General features: G+C 43.2%; 1 protein-coding gene across 4 annotated transcripts in view; it reads left to right on the top strand.

Annotated features, from left to right (window-relative positions):
* Positions 1-18551, top strand: part of FHOD3 (formin homology 2 domain containing 3) — a 499838-nt gene that overhangs the window by 62409 nt on the left and 418878 nt on the right. For all 4 annotated transcript variants that reach the window (XM_032152492.2, XM_032152490.2, XM_032152489.2 and 1 more), the window contains exon 2: positions 2430-2536. In XM_032152492.2, coding sequence (XP_032008383.1) covers positions 2430-2536 — 107 coding nt within the window. The remainder of the gene's footprint in view (positions 1-2429; positions 2537-18551) is intronic.

Raw genomic sequence — 18551 nt, 5'->3', positions numbered from 1 at the left:
TGGGCACACCTTTGACACTACAGTACAGAAAATTTGGCCAGTTTGTATTATTAAATGCTTTCTCAAATCAGATGATCCATCTATAAGATGCTGCTCAAGAATGCTGAAATTCACCAGCAAGCCTTTAGTAATTATGAGGTACGGTCTGCTATTAGAGAAATAAAACAAGTGAATCAAATAAGATTAACCCCTTCAAATGACTTAACTAGGTATTTCTCACAAGTAATAAAGAAGAAATTCCTTTCATTCTGTTGTGGATAACCAGAAACAAGGAACTGTGGGGTTTCTAACAAGAATTAACAGCCTGTTATAGATGCTGCTTCTAAACAAGATGACAGTTTGCATTTCTCTTGTTGAGGATAATAGCAAAACTTTCCTATCAAAACAAAAAAAAAAGTGAGATTTGAAATCTCACTTATAGCAGATTATCAAGCATTCATCTAGATGTTTTAAAGTAACCACATATTTGTCTCCACTTTTCCCCTAGCTGTCATTTTGGAGTAATAGCCTAACTCAGCAAGAAGATGAATTGAGTCACTCTTATAGCTCAAGAAATCAAGCATGAGGGTATAAGTTTAGATTTTCTCATAATATTAATCTCAATCTTCTTTGGTAAAATTATTTTTCTCTATTTTAAGAGTAATCATTCTATATGTAATATAATGCTAACTGCTACCTGTAGCAACCACAAAACTTTAATGAGTTAGCACAGCAAAGGCTCGTTTCTTGATGCTGTCACAGTCCAGGATGGGTCAGTGGATCTGGGCAGCAAAGTGTTCTCTTCCATGCAGTGACTCAGGAACCCAAGCTCCTTGCATTTGGGGCTCTGCTGTTTTCTAGGTTTCAAAGTCTCCTCTGGCTCCTCTGCATCTGGCCATAGGCAAGAAAAGAAAAGTGGACAGTTGTGCAGAAGTGTTATGGCCAAGCCTGCTGGGGGTCTTCTTCACTTTCACCCACATTCTGTTGATCAATACTCAGTTATGCAGCCAGAGCCCAACTCTAAGACAAGGCTGTGTGCCTGGGGAGAAAAGGGAATGGTGTTGGCAAACACATTTGCTCAGTCACACCAGAACACTCAGTTGATACAAGCTGCATTTTGCACCGTGATACAATTTTCAAGTTCTGTGTGTGTCTTGGGCTGTAGAGAGGATGCAGAGTGTAGTGGTTGAGACCATGTCCTCAAATCAAACTACTGGTATCCAAATTCCAGCTCCACCATTTACTAGATGGTGAATTGGGCAAGTAACGTAGCCTCTCTTTGTGCCTCACGGTCCTCCTCTGTAAAATGAGGAAAATAGTAGAACATACAGAGTTTGTGAGAAAATCAACTGACTTCCCATGTACAAATGTTTAGAACAGTGCCCAGAATATAATGAACAGCATATAAATGTTTGTCAAACAAAATTTTTGGCTGGGCGTGGTGGCTCACGCCTGTAATTCCAGCACTTTGGGAGGCTGAGGCGGGTGGATCACCTGAGGTCAGGAGTTTGAGACCAGGCTGGCCAACAAGGCAAAACCCCATCTCTACTAAAAATACAAAACAAAATTAGCTAGGCATGGTAGTGGGAGCCTGTAATCCCAGCTACTTGGGAGGCTGAGGCAGAAGAATTTCTTGAACCTGGGAGGCAGAGGCTGCAGTGAGCCGAGATCGTGCCACTGCACTCCAGCCTGGGTGATAGAGCGAGACTCTGTCGCCAAAAAAATAAAAAATAAAAATTTTAAAAAAAGAGATCAGTGTGCGTGCCTATAATCCCAGCTACTCGGGAGGCTGGGGCAGGAGAATCACTTGAACCCGGGAGGTGGAGGTTGCAGTGAGCTGAGATCGAGCCACTGCACTCCAGCCTGGGTGACAGAGCAAGAGAGACTTAATTTCCTGTGTGCTATGTTGTAATTTGGGTATATTGCCATTCAGTTGGAGGATGTTTCAGTTCAGTTGTAAAAATACTTTATTGAGCAACATTATTTGTAATGTGCAGAGTATGACCATAGAATCTGAATAAGCAGGCTCTTCACTGAATCAAAGGAAACAGCATATTTTCCCCACCAAATTTGCCTTTTAGGCCCTGTGACTCAATCCATGGTCACATCAGCATCGTGATCTCGATTTCCACTCTTGAAATGCCAGGTCTCGTCTGTGCCCCTGAGAGTGGAAAAAAGCGTTGGCCCAGTGCCCAAAGGGCTCTTTCAGTGGCTTAGGGCCCAGAGGATGCTGTCGATGTCACTCTGTTAAGAGATGCCTCATCCGTCCACTCGGTACACAGATCATTCCCGATCTATTTGCACTAACATGCTAGCTCTTCAAGTTATGATCCACATTTCAGAACATTGCTCGATTTTACAAAACACAGGAGGGCAACATGATGTGATTTCTCCATATGTAGTCCCCATCTGAGGAGCAGGTTGGGTATAACAGACTTTTTCTCTTGCAGCTGGATGACTGTACTCTGCAGCTCTCTCACAATGGCGCCTACCTGGATTTGGAGGCCACCCTGGCAGAGCAGCGGGATGAGTTGGAAGGCTTCCAGGATGATGCCGGGTAAGAGCAACTGTTCACCCTGCTGACTGGTCCCCACCTACCAGGAAATGGGGGTATATTGAGGCCTTAAAATATTTAGGAGGAACTACCATGGCTTTGACCTTCTCTTAATTCTCAATCACACACGAGGGAGATGCAAGTGACTCATCAGTGGTGACTGCAGACCCATTTCCATTTTGAGTAACTTTTCTTGATGGGTGCTCGAGAGTAGCCTTTCCTAGGAACATTTGTGGTAATCAAGCATATGGTATTTATATGCTAAGTTATTTTAAAATCATATGTCACAATTAAATAGATATTTTCCAGCCAGCTGTGGTGGCTCACACCTGTAGTCCCAGCTACTCGGGAGGCTGAGGTGGGAGGATTGCTTAAGCCTGGGAGGCTGAGGCTGCAGTGAGTCATGATTGTGCCACTGCACTCCAGCTTGGATAAAAGGGCAAGGTCTTGACCTTGTCTCTAAAAGTGAATAAATAAGTGGATATTTTCCAGATTTTAGTGGATTTGCAACTATTTTAGATATTGTATTCAATGATAATTTACTGTATATTTTCTTAGCAGATGCTCTAGTAGATGGTTTTATATGGTATCATCTTTTAAACTCATTACTGTGGAAAAAGTAATTATTAATTATGTTAATGTCAACTTACTTTTTGCCTATACCTAGAATTGCTTAATACTTTTGCTGAATAAAGAAATACTCTGAGTCTGAATAAAGCAATATGCACATAAAAAAATCAGAGATGTGCACAGAAAGTGAAACTTCTCTAGGAATATACCCATATCAGCAGCTATTCTTATATTTATTAGATTACTGAAATAGCCCCTGATGGGGCCCCACCTTTTTCCTTCTTATTTTTATTTATTTTTGAGACAGGGTCTCACTCCAGTTGCCCAGGCTGGAGTGCAGTGGCATGATCTCAGCTCACTGCAGCCTCTCAAGTAGCTGGGACTACAGACATGTGCCACCGTGCCCAGCTAATTTTATATGTATGTATGTATGTATGTATGTATATATATATATGTGTTATTTTTGAGACAGAGTCTCGCTCTGTCCCCCAGGCTGGAGTGTAGTGGTGCAATCTCGGCTCACTGCAACCTCTGTCTCCCAGGTTCCAGCCATTCTCCTGCCTCAGCCTCCCGAGTAGCTGGGACTACAGGCGTGCACCACCACACCCTGCTAATTTTTGTATTTTTTAGTAGAGATGGGGTTTTTTCATGTTGCCCAGGCTGGTCTTGAACTCCTAAACTCAAGCAATTCACCCTCAGCCTCCCTAAGTGCTGGGATTACAGGCGTGAGTCACCATACCCAGCCTACTTCTTACACATCTCGAACTAAGTATATCTCTGATTTCATCACCCTCTTCTTCAGGAAACTTAAGAGGTTCCCTGATTCTTTCCAAATAATGCTCAGCTATCTTAATCTGTTGTCCAGGAGCCCCCAAAAGTTGTTTGAAACCACTTTGCCTGAGTTAAAAATATGGTCCACTGAATACTATCTGGGAGTTCTCATTTTTCATGAATAGCTCAATTAATGGAGAAAAATTGGAACCTTCTTAGTTTCATGTAGCTATTTGACTTTAGTATGTACTGATGGCTTCCTGGGTTTCACCTGTTTTAACACCCTTCACAATTTATGATCATTGATTGTGCGGCTAGTTGCCCCTCTTCTCTGCTGCTAACACTTCAGTAGGTCAGAACCATGCCTGTCTGAATGTCCAGGATTTGGCATTTTCTCAGCATGTTTCAGGCACTTAGCGAATACTAGTGTCCAGGTGAATGGCACATTGCCAGAATGGATTCCTGAAAGGCATGGCCACGCGCACCAAGAAGACCAAGGTCCTCGTTAGGATTCAGCAAGGTGCTCTGAGAATACCCTTCTTGTCTCCAGAGTGGTAGTAAGGGGAACACCAATAGTATGTGAGAAAGGATCCTGGAAACCACTCTAGGCTGTGCATATGGGAGTGGTATCTTAAGTCACACCAGATTCTACTTATTGCTATTTTTAAAATTAACACTATTAGGCTGATAGACTTGGGGAAGTTCCGTTGCAATAGTTTTTATCAAGTATTTGACAGTGACATCCTTTCATATAAGTTGTCAGAATGCAGGCTAGATGATAGTCTAATTGGATGACTTCATGGCTCATTGATCAAACAGACCCCGGGAATGTTATGAGTAGATCATTGTCAGCTTGAAAAATGTCTCTAGTGGTGTTACGCTTGAGGACCTTGTCCTCGTTTTTGTTTTCTTCTTTCTTATCAAAACTTGAATGATTTGGAGATGGCAGCTCAGAAAAAAAGTGCTAATGTATTGATAAAAGCAATAAGAATAAAGGGTGTGGGAGAAGAATAATATTTTTGGATCAGCTACTATGCCAGGTACTATATTAGGCTCCCTATTCACAGGATCTTTAATAATTAATTATCACACTAGTCATGTAATTGGATTTTATTGTCTCAATTTTTCATCTGAGACAACCAAGGGTCAGGAGTTAACTTACATGTCTGGGGTGGCAAAGCCAAGTTTGAACACAGGTGTGACCAATTCCCAAGACTGTGCTCTTCTGCCATCCCAGGGGCTTCTGGGCAAAGGTACTTTAGGTTCTGTGCAGCATGTACATTGGCACCTTTGGTGGCATGAGGTTGGTTCCTGCAAGGACAATTGGTCCTGGTCTAAAACACTGTCTCCAGTTGAAACAGCTTTGCTGCCATCATCCATCACTGACACTACAGTTCACCTGGGCAACACCTGTCTCCAGATGCTGGCACTTCCTCCACAGCTGTTCCCAAAGAGCCAGGGCATCCTGCTGAAAACTCCCCAGAGTAGATCCTGGTGCTTGTATTCTCACTTTGTTCCCTTCTGAATCATCACTTGGCCATAAATCCATCCAATAGGTAGAGGTTGAATCCCATTTCTGTACTCTAGTAGCTAGGGTTGCTGGGAAAATGAATTATGGCAAGATGAGAAGGTGGGACTCAAGACTTGGGAAGCTACAAACAGAGGAAGGTAGCCCAAAAGATACTGGGATAGCTACACATTTAAAATTTTTTAAGAAAAATTTAAATTTTTAATTATTTTTGATGGGATCTTTCTTTGTCACCCAGGCTGGAGTGCAGTGGTGCAATCACAGCTCACTATAGCCTCCATCTCTCAGGCTCAAACGATTCTCCTGCTCTGGCTAACTTCTGTATTTTTTTGTAGAGATGGGGTCTCCCTATGTTGCCCAGGCTGGTCTGGAACTCCTGGACTCAAAACAATCCTCCCGTCTTAGCCTCTCAAAGTGTTGGAATTGGAGGCATGCGTAGCTACACATTTGACAAGTGTGCCCCCAAATCACCCTAGAGTGAGGGTTTGTTTCTTTGAAATAGACCTTTTAGGTCCTCTCCTAGATGTGTGGCATTTGACAAAGTCTGTGTGTCTCCCATGAGTGGGAGTTAAAATATAATTGCTTCCCAGTTAAGATTTGCCCTTTGGAGGTATGAAAATGGCAAATACCATTTTTTTTCTCTTGATTTCTTTGTGTCAGTTATAGCAAAACGTCTGCTAATATTGTGGCCATCTAATGAAGATGTATGAGTCTGTGTGAAAATTGTGATGTTTTTCATACCGTGTGTTCTGAGTTTCCTTGCTGGAGGATTTTGCTTCTTTGTTCTTGTCCATTACTCTGCACTTTTATGCCAAGACTAAAAATTAACTTCTTGTTTAGAATTATCACTCAGGCTTTAGCTAGTCAGAGAAGAGGAGAAAGACCTTTAAAAGTAGAAGGACAAAGCAATTATTATGCTAGCAAAATAGAGCTAGGTCTGTTCATCACCTTCTGAGGCCAGGTAAATTAGCAAGCATGACATGGTGCAGCAGACACAGAAGCCTGCAGCCTCCAGGTTATTTTTCCTGACGTAGTCATTGTGTGGCCTTGGGCAAGCCACTTTACCTCTGATAGGAGTTTATAAAATGAAGACACTTATAACATTTATTTACAGAATAAGGTAAATATGGCCCAATCCCATTTCCCTTCCTGTATGAAGAGGGGTCCTGATGGGGTCTCTGGCACCTGAGGATAGCAGTGTAGCATAATGGTTGGGGACACAGGCTTTACCGTTAGTCTCATGGCTGTTTGACCCTGGGGATGCAACTTCACCTCTCTGAACCTCAGTTTCCTTATAATTGGGGGCAATATTATCATAATACTGCCTCTTTGGGTTGTTTTGAAGTAAAATATGATAATGTATCTAAAACATTAACTAATTCCTGATGCATAATCCACACTCAAAACTGTTAGCCTCTGTTATAATTACAGTCCAATTCTGGGAAGATGATACATTGAAATGGGAACCACTGGAGTTTAGACCCAGAGGATTCTATGCAGGTCAGGTGCCCTGAGATCTCAACTTTCAGTTAAGAGATCTCGATGGAGGTTTGCCCACAGGGCTGAGCTGGGCCAGAACCTCCACTCTTTTGCCTGTTGCTACCCTCAGTGTCTCTGAAAGGAAACCAATGCCAGCCCAGGTCCACAGGGCACTGTCATGGAGAAGGTGGGCTTTTAGACAAGCCCTGGAGGAGATAGTGGCTTTGGGTATTTGGAAGGTGCAGCAGGTGGGAGTGTGGCTTGAGTCAAGAGTGGACCTGAGAACCATGATGTTTCAGGGACATCGTGAGGACCAGTGTGGTGGCTGGACATGGCATACATGTCACAGGTGCTCCTAACTTCAGGTAACTTGGGGCGTTCACCTTTTCCTCGGCATGACTCCCTTCAGGCCTGTGCCACAGGGTTGGCTGTGAAGATAGCTGCTGCTTACTGGCTGTGTCATGCTGTTCACTTTCTCTCATTTGCCAAGGGGGCTGGTAGTCCTCCACCCTGGGCCCATGTGTCTATGTGAGGCTGGTGGCTTAGAAATCATGGCTGGATGTGCATCTGGGAAAGGGTAAGAAGGGCCATGCAGAGTCCCATCTGCAAGGGTACATGGGTCCTGCCAGCTTCGTGCTGGACCTGTTTAGGGGAACCTGGGGATTTGGGACTGGCTTTGCTGTTATTCTTGGACACCTGACTTCTCAGCCTGCAGATCATGGGCCCTGAGGCCCATGAACCTCTGAGGTTTCTGTACAGTCTGTGGGTTTGTGGGATTTTGGTGGGGAGGTATTTCAGAGCCTTCATCAGATTCTCAAAGAGGTCTTTACATCTCAGAATATCAGGTTTGAAGGAATAAAAAGCAATTTCTTCTTATGATATAATACAAAAGTTAACCTCATCCATTCACACATTTGTCCAAGTTTCCTCTGCATTTTAGACTGGTGGAATGGGAAATCACGGAATAGACTTTGAACGTAAGTCTAAAAATCTACTGAACCTAAAAAACCAAACTGAAACAGGCAACCAACAAAACCCCCATGTTAAGAGAGAGATTCTGGTGAGGGTGCGGAAGGGAAGAAAGGTAGACATTCCCTGATTTTTTTTTTCCTCTTAAGGTAGTTATCCTGAGCGGAGGGTGCAGGTGTGTTGGCCAAAGCCTTGTGGCTAATCAGTGACAGTTTCGAAGGAGCTCCTGTCTTCATAGTGCTATGCAAGGCTCAAAGTGCAGGCCATCAAGTTCTGCCCCTGCTCTCAGTGGGGGAGAAAACTGGCCCTTTAAAACCAAAGGAGCCATTAGGAGTGAGTTCAGCTGGGTTGAGTGGGTAGCCCAGAGGCCCTGCACAGCAGCTCCAGGTGCCAGAACTTCTGATCTCTATGTTCTGGCTTCAGAAGGTTCGGAGTGAGGTTCAGAATCTTGCTTTTTTTAAAAAAAAAGCTGTCCAGGTTGGGCACAGTGGCTCACGCCTGTAATCCCAGCACTTTGGGAGGCCAAGGTGGGTGAATTACTTGAGGTTAGGAGTTCGAGACCAGCCTGGCCAACATGGAAACCCCGTCTCTACTAAAAATACAAAAAATTAGTCGGGCGTGGTGGCACGTGCTTGTAGTACCAGCTACTCGGGAGGCTGAGGCAGGAGAATTGCTTGAATCCAGGGGGTGGAGGTTGCAGTGAGCCTAGATCACGCAACCGTACTCCAGCCTGGGTGACAGAGCAAGACTCCGTTTCAAAAAAAAAAAAAAAAAAAGGAAAAAAATGCTGTCCAGGTGGTTAGATGTTTGTTTGGTAACCTGCAGCATAGGCTCTCAGTCTTGGAGAATATTGCCACCCCCTGAAGAACTTTAGAACCTTCCCTGCCACGCCCAGCCTCAGGCTCATGAAATCAGAACTCAGGGGTGGGCCCAGGCAGAGGTGATTTTCAAAGCTTCCAGGTGATTTCAGTGTGCAGTCAAAGTTGAGAACCGCTGCGTGAGGAAGATGGCATTCCTGATAAAGGCTGCAGTAAGTCAGGCAGGAATGAAGTAGCTCCTATGCTGAAAGGACACTGGAATCAAAGGTTCTAAATGCCTTTAAATGCCAGGATATATGAGGGCAAAGATGATATCAGGTAGGTATGTGGGTTGGAGTCAGAAGAAAAATGACCTGCAAAGAGAGCCCCCACAGAACTCCTTAAGTGATGAGGGGGCTATGGGTGGGGGTGAGTGGGAAGAACTTGGAGTGGGAGGCCTTGGTCAGATGTAACCCCCTATGGGGACAAGCAGGGAGTGGCCTAATGAACCTAAACCTGGTAGCCGAGGAAGGTGAGTGGATTGGGGCCTGACCCAGGGTTGGGGAGGGAGGGGGCTGGGAATCTGGAGCCATGGTGCCAGCTCGTGTAGAGGGGAACAAGAGAATGGAATGGACATGTGGCATTAGGGGAATAGTGCACAGAATGGTGGACTAGTTAGGGAAATAGTGAGGTGATACAGTGGAGGCAATTTTGAAAAGGGGAGGAGGGGTTTATACCTGTTAGTCTGAGGTTGTGGCAAGCCACACACAAGGTGTGGGGTGGCTAGTGAAAAATGTTGGCTGGGGACCCAGGTGAGAAGGCTGGAGTACTGGAGAGGCTGGGGGTGCTTCCTTGGAGGGAGCTACAGAGTCTGGAGGTCTTGTCCGGGAGGGCCAGGCCCTTGCTGTAGGGAAAAGAAAGTTAGTAGTCACCCAGGTGGCAGCACCCAGATGATCCATTGAAAGCATAACCCAGGTGTTGTACATCAGTAAGAGACTCAGGTTTAGCTGCATGTGACAACCCAGAGAACAGTGGCTTAAAATTTTTCACTATATTTTTATCATGGAAAAAAAGTGGATATTAAGACAATGAAAAGACAGCCACAGACTAGGAGAAAATATTTGCAAAACGTATCTGATGGAGTACAAGTATCCAAAATATAAAAAGAACTCTTAAAACTTAATAAGAAAACAACCTGATTAAAAAATGGGCAAAAGATCTGAACAGATATGTCACTAAAGAAGACATTCAGATGGTAAATAAGCATATAGAAAGATATACAACATTACATGTCAATATAATGTAAAATGTAAATTTAAAAAAATGAGATACCACTACACACCTCTTAGAATGGCTAAAATAAAAAAACACTGATATCAAATGCTGACAAAGATGTGGAGCAACAGGAACACTCATTCATTGCTGGTGGTAATGCAAAATGACATGACCACTTTGGAAGACAGTCCGGTAGTTTCTTACAAAGCTAAATGTAGGCTTACCATACAATTTGGCAATCATGCTTCTGGGTATTTACCCAAATGAGTTGAAAACTTATGTCCATGCAAAAGCCTGCACATATTTTCACAGCAGCTTTATTCATAATTGCCAAAATTTGGAAACAACGTGTCCTTCTGTAGTTGAGTGGGTAAAGAAACCATAGTATTTGTCCATACCATGAAGTATTTTTTATTTAGGAATAAAAAGAAATGAGCAATTAAGCTAGAAAAGATATGGGGGAACCTTAAATGCACATTATGAAGTTAAGCCAGTCTGAAAAAGCTACATACTGTGAGTCCAACTATATGACATTCCGAGAAAGGGAAAAAGCTATGGAGACAGTGAAAAGATCCTGTTGCCGGGGTGGGAGTTGAGGTTGGGAGATGGGTAGGGAGGGATGAACAGGTGGAGCACAGGGGATTTTTAGAGCAGTGTCACTGCTCTGTATGTTATTGTAATGTTGGATCCAGAACGTTATGTATTTGTGAGAACTCATAGAACTGTTCAACTGTTCAGTGAATTATAAAGTAAAACTATGGACTTGTTAATAATGTGTCAATGTCAGTTAATCTGTTGTAACAGATTAACATTTTGCACACTAATGCAAGATGTTAATAGGAGAAACGGGTGGGTGGGGAGGGGCAGTGTGGATATATGAGAACATTCTCTACTTTCCATGAAATTTTTCTATAAAACAAAAGCCACTCTAAGAAAATCAGTGGATAATTATACAGTTTCAAGGACAATGTGTTGATTCCATGATACTCTTAGGAACCTGGGCTTGCTTTATCTTTATGCCCTACCATCCTTAGGATCTGGCTTTTGTCTTTCATGTTTCATCATAGTTACAATGCAGCTGCCCCACACCCTTGTCATATCAAGACAGGGAGGTATGTATGTATTGGTTAGGATGCAGTCTTCTCTGTTGCAACCAAGAAATCTCCCAATATGGCAGTTTAAATAAAAGTTTTTTTCTTTTATAAGATTCCAAATATAGGCAATCCTCTTTGGAAATGTAAAATAGCTATAGCATCCTGACAACAAGGATTCCATCTCTGGGTCCAGGTGGCTGCTTCCATTCTTACCATCTCATCTGCATCTCAGCCCCTAGAAAGAAGGAAAGGGACGAAGGGAGTGCACACCCATTTCTGGGTGCACATAGCTTTCACTCATATGATTTTGGCCAGAGGCTCGAGGGCACAGTATGAATTGTGGGCTGTATCCAGCTAACCTTCTCCTCCTATCGCTATGAATATTAGGTGACAGCTAGTGGTCCCTGCCTTAGTTGAGAAGAGTGAAGAGCAGTATTGGTGCTGGCTGGGTGTGCTGCTTTTAAAGAGCTTTCCAGAAGCTCCACCAGTGACTTCCATCTATAGTTCACTGATGAGAACTGTGCCACATTGTAGAGTGCCACATTGTGGAATATACGTTGTCACTCCAAACACAACTGGATTTCCATTATAAGGCAGAAAGGGAGATGGGTATTGAGTGGGTAACCAGCAGCATCTGCCTCCGCAAGAAGAGAGGACATTTCAAAGAATGGGCAGTTGAAGATACTGTACCACAAAGGCAAGTTGTGAGGAGGAGCAAGGCAAGGCTTGGAGTGGTGAGCAGGAGATTTAGGGTGTCCTGAAGGGGAAGAAAGCAGAAGGGTGGTGGGGGCAGAGGCTGGCGAGGAGAGACTGGGGGCTGAGAAGGGAGCCAGCAGGATTTCCCAGGAGCTGAAATCCGTGAACAGCTTGAACAAGGGCTCTGTCCCATCACAGGGTATGTGAGGGTGGAAGACAAGAGAATGAGCTAATCAAGATGTCAAGGACCTCATACCAGACACAAAGATGAACTAAAAACAGACCATAGTCCTAAATATAAGAGCCAAAACAATGAAACTCCCAGAGGAAAACAGGAGCAAGTCTCCATGACTGGGTTAGGCAGAGTCATGGTTCTTGCCACGTGTGCTTTCCATGTCTTAGATATGACAAAAGCACAAGTGACAAGAGAAAATAGTTTGAACTTCATCAAAATTAAAGCCTTTTGCATCCCCAAAAGACATAATTGGTAAAGGGAAAACACAAGCCACAGAATGGGAGAAAATATTTGTAAATCATATGTCCAGTATCTGATGACCTGGAAGACATCAGGCCATGTGAAAGAAGCCAGACACAAAAGGTGACGTACTGTTTAATTTCATTTGTATGAGATGGCCAGAAAAGACACATCTCTAGAGAGACAGAGTAGATTGGTGGTTGCCTCTTGCTGAGTGTGGGGACAGAGAGTGATTGCAGATGGGTATGAGGGTTTTGGGGTGTTTTTGCATTGATGAAAAAGTTAAAAAAGTTAGATTGTAATGACTGTACAACTCTATGAAGATACTAATAATCAGTGAATTATATCCATAAAACAGGTGGGTTTTATGGTACCTAAATTATACCTCATTATAGCTTACAAAAAACGTGTGAGGGAATGACTATGGAAGAGAGACACTGAGCTGGTGACGGCCGGGCTAGGTGTGGGGAGAAGTTCCAGCTTCTGTGATGAGAGGACACTAGCTGAGCAGAAGCTGACTGAGAAAGTTCATTCCGTCTGCCTTATGTCTTGTTGAAGCAAGAGTGAAGGAAACTGGAAGATGAGAGAACCAGACTGGCCTCTCTGAGAAGGTATCTAGAGAGGTGACCTGTTTTGGTAGGTCCCTTTTCCCCAAGTGCACAAACTTCACACTTTGGTCATAGGACGTGTTGCCCAGGTTGCTTCCACGTGGATCCCCTGTGTGTCTCGGACTCCTCACACCTTCCAGTTAAAGTAGATGACTCATTCCTCAGAGGCTGACACACTCAGGGTTGCACACACAGGAGGCACAGACATTAGTGCCTTGAGAAAATTAAAATGCTACATCACTGGAACTTTAATGAAGAACAGGAAAAAGTGTCAAATAATAACAAATGCATTATTATTGTCGATTCTTGAATGGGCAGTGAAGAGAGAACGAGAAAAAGGAATGATGAGGAGACAGGTGGGAGGAATGAGAAGAGGCAGACAAAAATGAAGCGAGAGACATACATAAAGTGAGAGAATATCCAGACATTATGACAAATGGAACGAGGGAGAGGAAGTGGCTGAAAGAACAGTAATATCAACAAGGGTATTACCTAACGTTATTCAGCATTTATCACATGCCAGGTATGTCCACAGCATGTTACTTGCATTGATTGAATTCTCACACCCTCAAGAGAAGGTAGACATCTTATTTTACAGACAATAAAGCCAAGGCTCAGAGAGGTTAAGTAACTTGTCCAAGATCACACAGCTGGCTTCAGAGTCGATGTTTTTCTACCTCTACAGTCTGCCAGGGGAGAACAGAACACACCTGGAGATTAATGTAGTGGCAACTGCCTCTCTTGCTTAAACTTTGAGCTTCTGGGCAAGTTAATCTTAGCTAGTCCTTTTACTAGCTGATGACTGGTTCAAATCCTCCTCCGTCTCTTTATCCCTGAGATGGAGTGCCAGTTGAGCCCCACAACTCCAGAAGCTTACTAAGAGCTTTTTATTCCTGGGACAACTGTTGAGGGGGCCCTTGTCCCTACTTTTGCCAGATGGTGAAACATCTGTTTCTATCCTTGACTGAAACTATAGTTTATTTCTTCTAATTTTGGTGGAGGAGTACTTGGGAGGATTGATTCCACTGTTGGTTGCTAGAGAAAGTCATCAAGCTTCTGGCTCTATACCACTCAATAAAATAATGTAAGCACTTGTTCTTACAGTCACAAAGGGCTTTATATGTTACTCTTATAAAAAGGCTCCCTTGAGACACAGGGTCAGAACTGAAACACACAGGTTTCTGTGAGCCTTAGTTGGTTAAACCAGACTTTTCCCAAGGCCACTGATATTATTGTAACAGAAATCTGTGCATTCTGAGAAGGCAGGACGTTTCAGAAAGTTCTTTTAGCGGTAGTACCATCGTGTCCCTGGTGCGTGTGCCTCCATAGGGGTTTCCTTGAGTTGCTTATCTATTTTAGATAGTCCGCTTGGCACTTGGGTAGCCTTGGCCTTGGTTGTGAGCAGCCCATTGGTTGTGGCTGCCTGCTCCAAAGAGTGGCTGTTCAGAAGCTGGTGATGTTTCCCTGGCAGTGGCTGTGCTGATAGGAATCTGAGTCTCCCTGGGGAGATTAAGGTCAAGCTGAGCCGCCTTGCCTTCTGGGTCACTGGATTCTGGGTACTTGGTGCATTCCAGTTCATCTTGCTGCAAAAACACAGACTCAAAAGGAGTGGCACCTGCAAAACTAACCCAGAATGCTGGTATCAGGGAGAAAAGGATGGCTAAGGTGCTTACAGTAAATACGTACTGACAGCCTCTCTTTGGAATGTGGAAGCCCTATGAAGGCAGATATCAAATTTTGTATTAGGGTTCTCCAGAGACACAGAACCAAGAGAATATCTATCTGATATGGATTGGCTCTGTGTCCCCAACCGAACCTCGTCTCAAATTGTGATCGTCACGTGTGGAGGGAGGGACCTGGTAGGAGGTGATTGAGTCATGGGGGTAGTTTCCCCCATGCTGTTCTCATGATAGTGAGTGAATTCTCATGAGATCTTAGGCTTTAAAAGTGTTTGGCAGTCCACCCCCATCCCTCCCCACTGCTTTCTCCCCAGACACCTTGTGAAGAAGGTGCTTCTTTCTCTTTATCTTCCACCATGATGGTGAATTTCCTGAGGCCTCCCCAGCCATGTGGAACTGTGAGTCAATTGAACCTCTTTCCTTATAAATTAGCCAGTCTCAGGCAGTTCTTTAGAGCAGTGTGAAAACAGACCATTTCATATTCTCTCTCTCTGGTATCTATGTAATCTATCTATCTGGAAATATTTATTTTTAAGGAATTGGTTCATGCAGTTGTGGGGACTGGCAAATCTGAAATCTTCAGGGCAGGCTAGCAGGCTGGAAATGCAGGTAGGATTTCTATATTCCTGCCTTAAAGCTCCATATACTTTGTGCATCTCATAGAGTACATCTCATACGTGTGTATGAGTTCGGAAAATAATAGTCTAAAGATACAAATCCTGAGAGGTTGTCCATGTGAATTCACTGTAAGCAGCTTAGCATCCTTTTCTCCCTGATATTGGCACCAGTAGAATGAGGGAATGAATGAGAGGAGCACACATCTAGGGGGCAGCTCTGTGGAGGTGATAGGGGCACTGACTCTAGGGTCAGACTGCCTGGGTTGAGTCTGAGCTCTGTCACTTTCTAGCTGTGTGACTTCAGCTCCATTGCTTAACTTTTCTGGGCCTTGATTTTCCTTATCTTTAGAATTTCAATAATGTTATCTACCTGTATTTGTCCATTTTCACACTGCTTATAAAGATGTACCTGAGACTGGGTAATTTATAAAGGAAAGAGGTTTAGTTGACTCACAGTTCTGCATGGCTGGGGAGGCCTCAGGAAACTTAGAATCATGACAGAAGGTGAAGGAGAAGCAAAGGCACATCTTACATGGTGGCAGGTGAGAGTGAGTGAGAAAGCAAAGTGGGAAGAGCCCCTTATGAAACCATCAGATCTTATGAGAACTCACTCACTATCACAAGAACAGCATGGGGGAAACCACCCCCCTGATCCAATCACCTCCCACCAGGTCCCTCCCTCACACCTGGGGATTACAAGTCAAGATGAGATTTGGGTGGGGACACAAAGCCTAACCATATCACTACATCATAGAAATTTTCTGAATACTAAATGTGTAAAAAGTACTTAGAACATCATCTGGCACATGATAAGCATTCCATAAATGTTAACAACTATTGTTATTTCTGAACCGAAACTGACATAGTGTCCCATAGTGGGGAAGGGAGTATGCCTATGATTCTTTAATTTTCCTTTGAAAGTTTTAGCCATGAAAGAAGAAAAGGGTGTATTCACTGGAAAGGCAGGGATAAAATGATTATCTTTAAACAGATATGATTATTTCCCTAAAAGAAGCCAAAGGACTTAGCAAAAAGATTTTTAGAATCAGTGGTAGCAGGGAAATGACCATATGTAAAAAAATACGTAAAAGTGAAACTTTCTCCAATATGTCAGTTTTAACTAATTAGAAAATATAGTGGTGGAGGGAAGCTACCAAATTTAAAGGGACCTTATGGTGGATGTCCTTTGTTTTATTTAATTTAAACACACACACACACACACACGTGTATATGTATAGAGAGAGAGAGAGAGAAAGAGAGAGCAATATGTGAAAATACAATAAGACCAAATAAGGTTTTCCTAAGAAGTCAAGAAGACTTACGTATCTGTGTATATATATGATATATATGTTATATATATGTAAAACTATTATATTGGACTCTAATTCTTGAACTCTAAGGGATGAGTCTTATGTGGTCCTGTTGTATTATTTTTACATATTGCATAATTTGATTTCTCAATATTTTCTTAGATTTTTGCATGTTAGATTTTCAGTGTGTCTTTTTGGTTAGGTTTTAGTACTGAGGTTACACCAGTTCCCTAAAAAACCAAGGACTCTTTTTATCCTTTGTAAGCCTTAGAGAAGGTTATACAGTGAGGCAATTGTGCAGTGAAAGGCAGGATGGTGCAGGTGATCGTGGAGTCAGATTCTGTGCTTTCAACCCTGCTTCTGTTTCCACCAGCCCTGTATGCAAGTTACACCATTTCTACAAGCTTTGTTTTCCTCATCTGCAAAATGGACACAGAAGTAGTACCTACATCAGAGGTGGGTGGAAGCAGGGGTGGGGAAGGGTGAGAGGTCACAGATGCCCTGCTGTGAACCTGGCTGAATCTGGCCACACTCTTCACCCACTTGCCTCTTCCTTAGCTGGTTCCCTCCTTTTCTCTGAACCTGGGATCTGGGGCCTCCTCCCCACCTCAGCCTGCTTCCACCATCCTTGGTTCCCAGTTCCATGCAGGTTTCTTCATGTATAGGATTTTGTGTACAGCAGCAGATAAGGTAGGAGCTAGAATTTTGAAGCAGAGAAATTGTGATTAAACTTCTAAAAAATAATAGGACTTTTTTTTTTGTTCTGTGCGCTCTTAATTTCCATTAGGGTTTAGCTTAACAAACTAATTGCCTGGTTTCTCAGCATCCGGAAAAGATGACCCCTCCAGGATGGTGGGCTTGCTGGGTCTTGGCAGTCATAGTTTTCATTGAGGGGCCTGGAATCCCAGAGTGACCACCCTACACGCTCACTGTGGGTCTAGAGAATTATGTGGGGAAACACACACTCAAAGTGCAACTTTGCGGTTGTTTGAAGATACAAGAAGGGGCAACCAATGGACTCTTTCTGAAATTCTCCAGAACTTGGGGCATTCTGAAATGTCTTCCCTGGCCAGCTCATGCTTTTTCTCTCTCTGGGCATCTGTAGCATGTTCTTTGTCTGCTATTCATTTGACATTTACCATTGACTTATAACTGCTGGTAATGCGAACTACAGAAAATCCTTGAGATTGGAAGACTAGGATATACTGTTTCTAATAGTTAGAGCCTGGCCCCTGGCAGGGGTTCACTGATTTTCTGCTCCTAGCTGCTGTCCCCGCTACCCCAGAAAACCTTTCTTGTCAAGTCAAACAGAAAGCTGTCTGTAATTCAATTCAGTGCACTTAAATCAAAACTTTCTTCTGGTCTGGTCAGAAGAGTTGAAGGAGTGTTCATGTCAGGATTTTTGAGAGTGAGAGTTTTTTTGTGGAGAATATGTTTTTGTGGAAATCTGTGTTTACAGGAATCTTGAACTTGTCTTCTGTAGACATTGTGTATTGGCTGCAAGCTTCTTGAGACTAATGGCTTGCATATAAAAAATATAAAACAAATGAACAAAGGAAAATGGAGGGGCTCATTGAATTTTGAGGGGACTCTGAATGCAGACTCTACTTTAAGCAGCTGCTCAGCTGGAGGCTACTGCATGCTTCGCAATTAGGCAGCTGGGTTTCGTTTTTTCTTTAAAAGAATCTATATTAGTCTGTTCTTATGCTGCTAATAAAGATATACTCGAGACTGGGTAATTTATAAAGAAAAAGAGGTTTAATGGACTCACAGTTCCTCATTGCTGGGGAGGCCTCACAATTATGGTGGAAGGTGAAGGAAGAGCAAAGGCACATCTTACATGGTGGCAGGCAAGAAAGCGTGTGCAGGGGAACGGCCCTTTATCAAACCATCAGATCTCATGAGACTTATTCACTGTCACAAGAATGCCCCCGTGATTCAGTTACCTTCCATGACTTGTGAGGATTATGGGAGCTACAATTCAAGATGATATTTGGGTGGAGACACAACCAAATAATATCAGAATCAACAAACCATTGTTTAAACCATACTTCTGTCTCTTACCTGGTTGGAAGAATAAAAAATGTAATTGATGTAGTCATTACTGTGAATTCATAATCATGGTATTAGTAGCATGCCTTGGTGAGATC

This window comes from Hylobates moloch, unplaced genomic scaffold (assembly GCF_009828535.3).
Source record: "Hylobates moloch isolate HMO894 unplaced genomic scaffold, HMol_V3 SCAFFOLD_5, whole genome shotgun sequence".
Taxonomy (NCBI): Eukaryota; Metazoa; Chordata; class Mammalia; order Primates; family Hylobatidae; genus Hylobates; species Hylobates moloch.
Note: the sequence above shows the minus strand (reverse complement) of the source record. Positions and strands in the feature narration are given on the sequence as shown.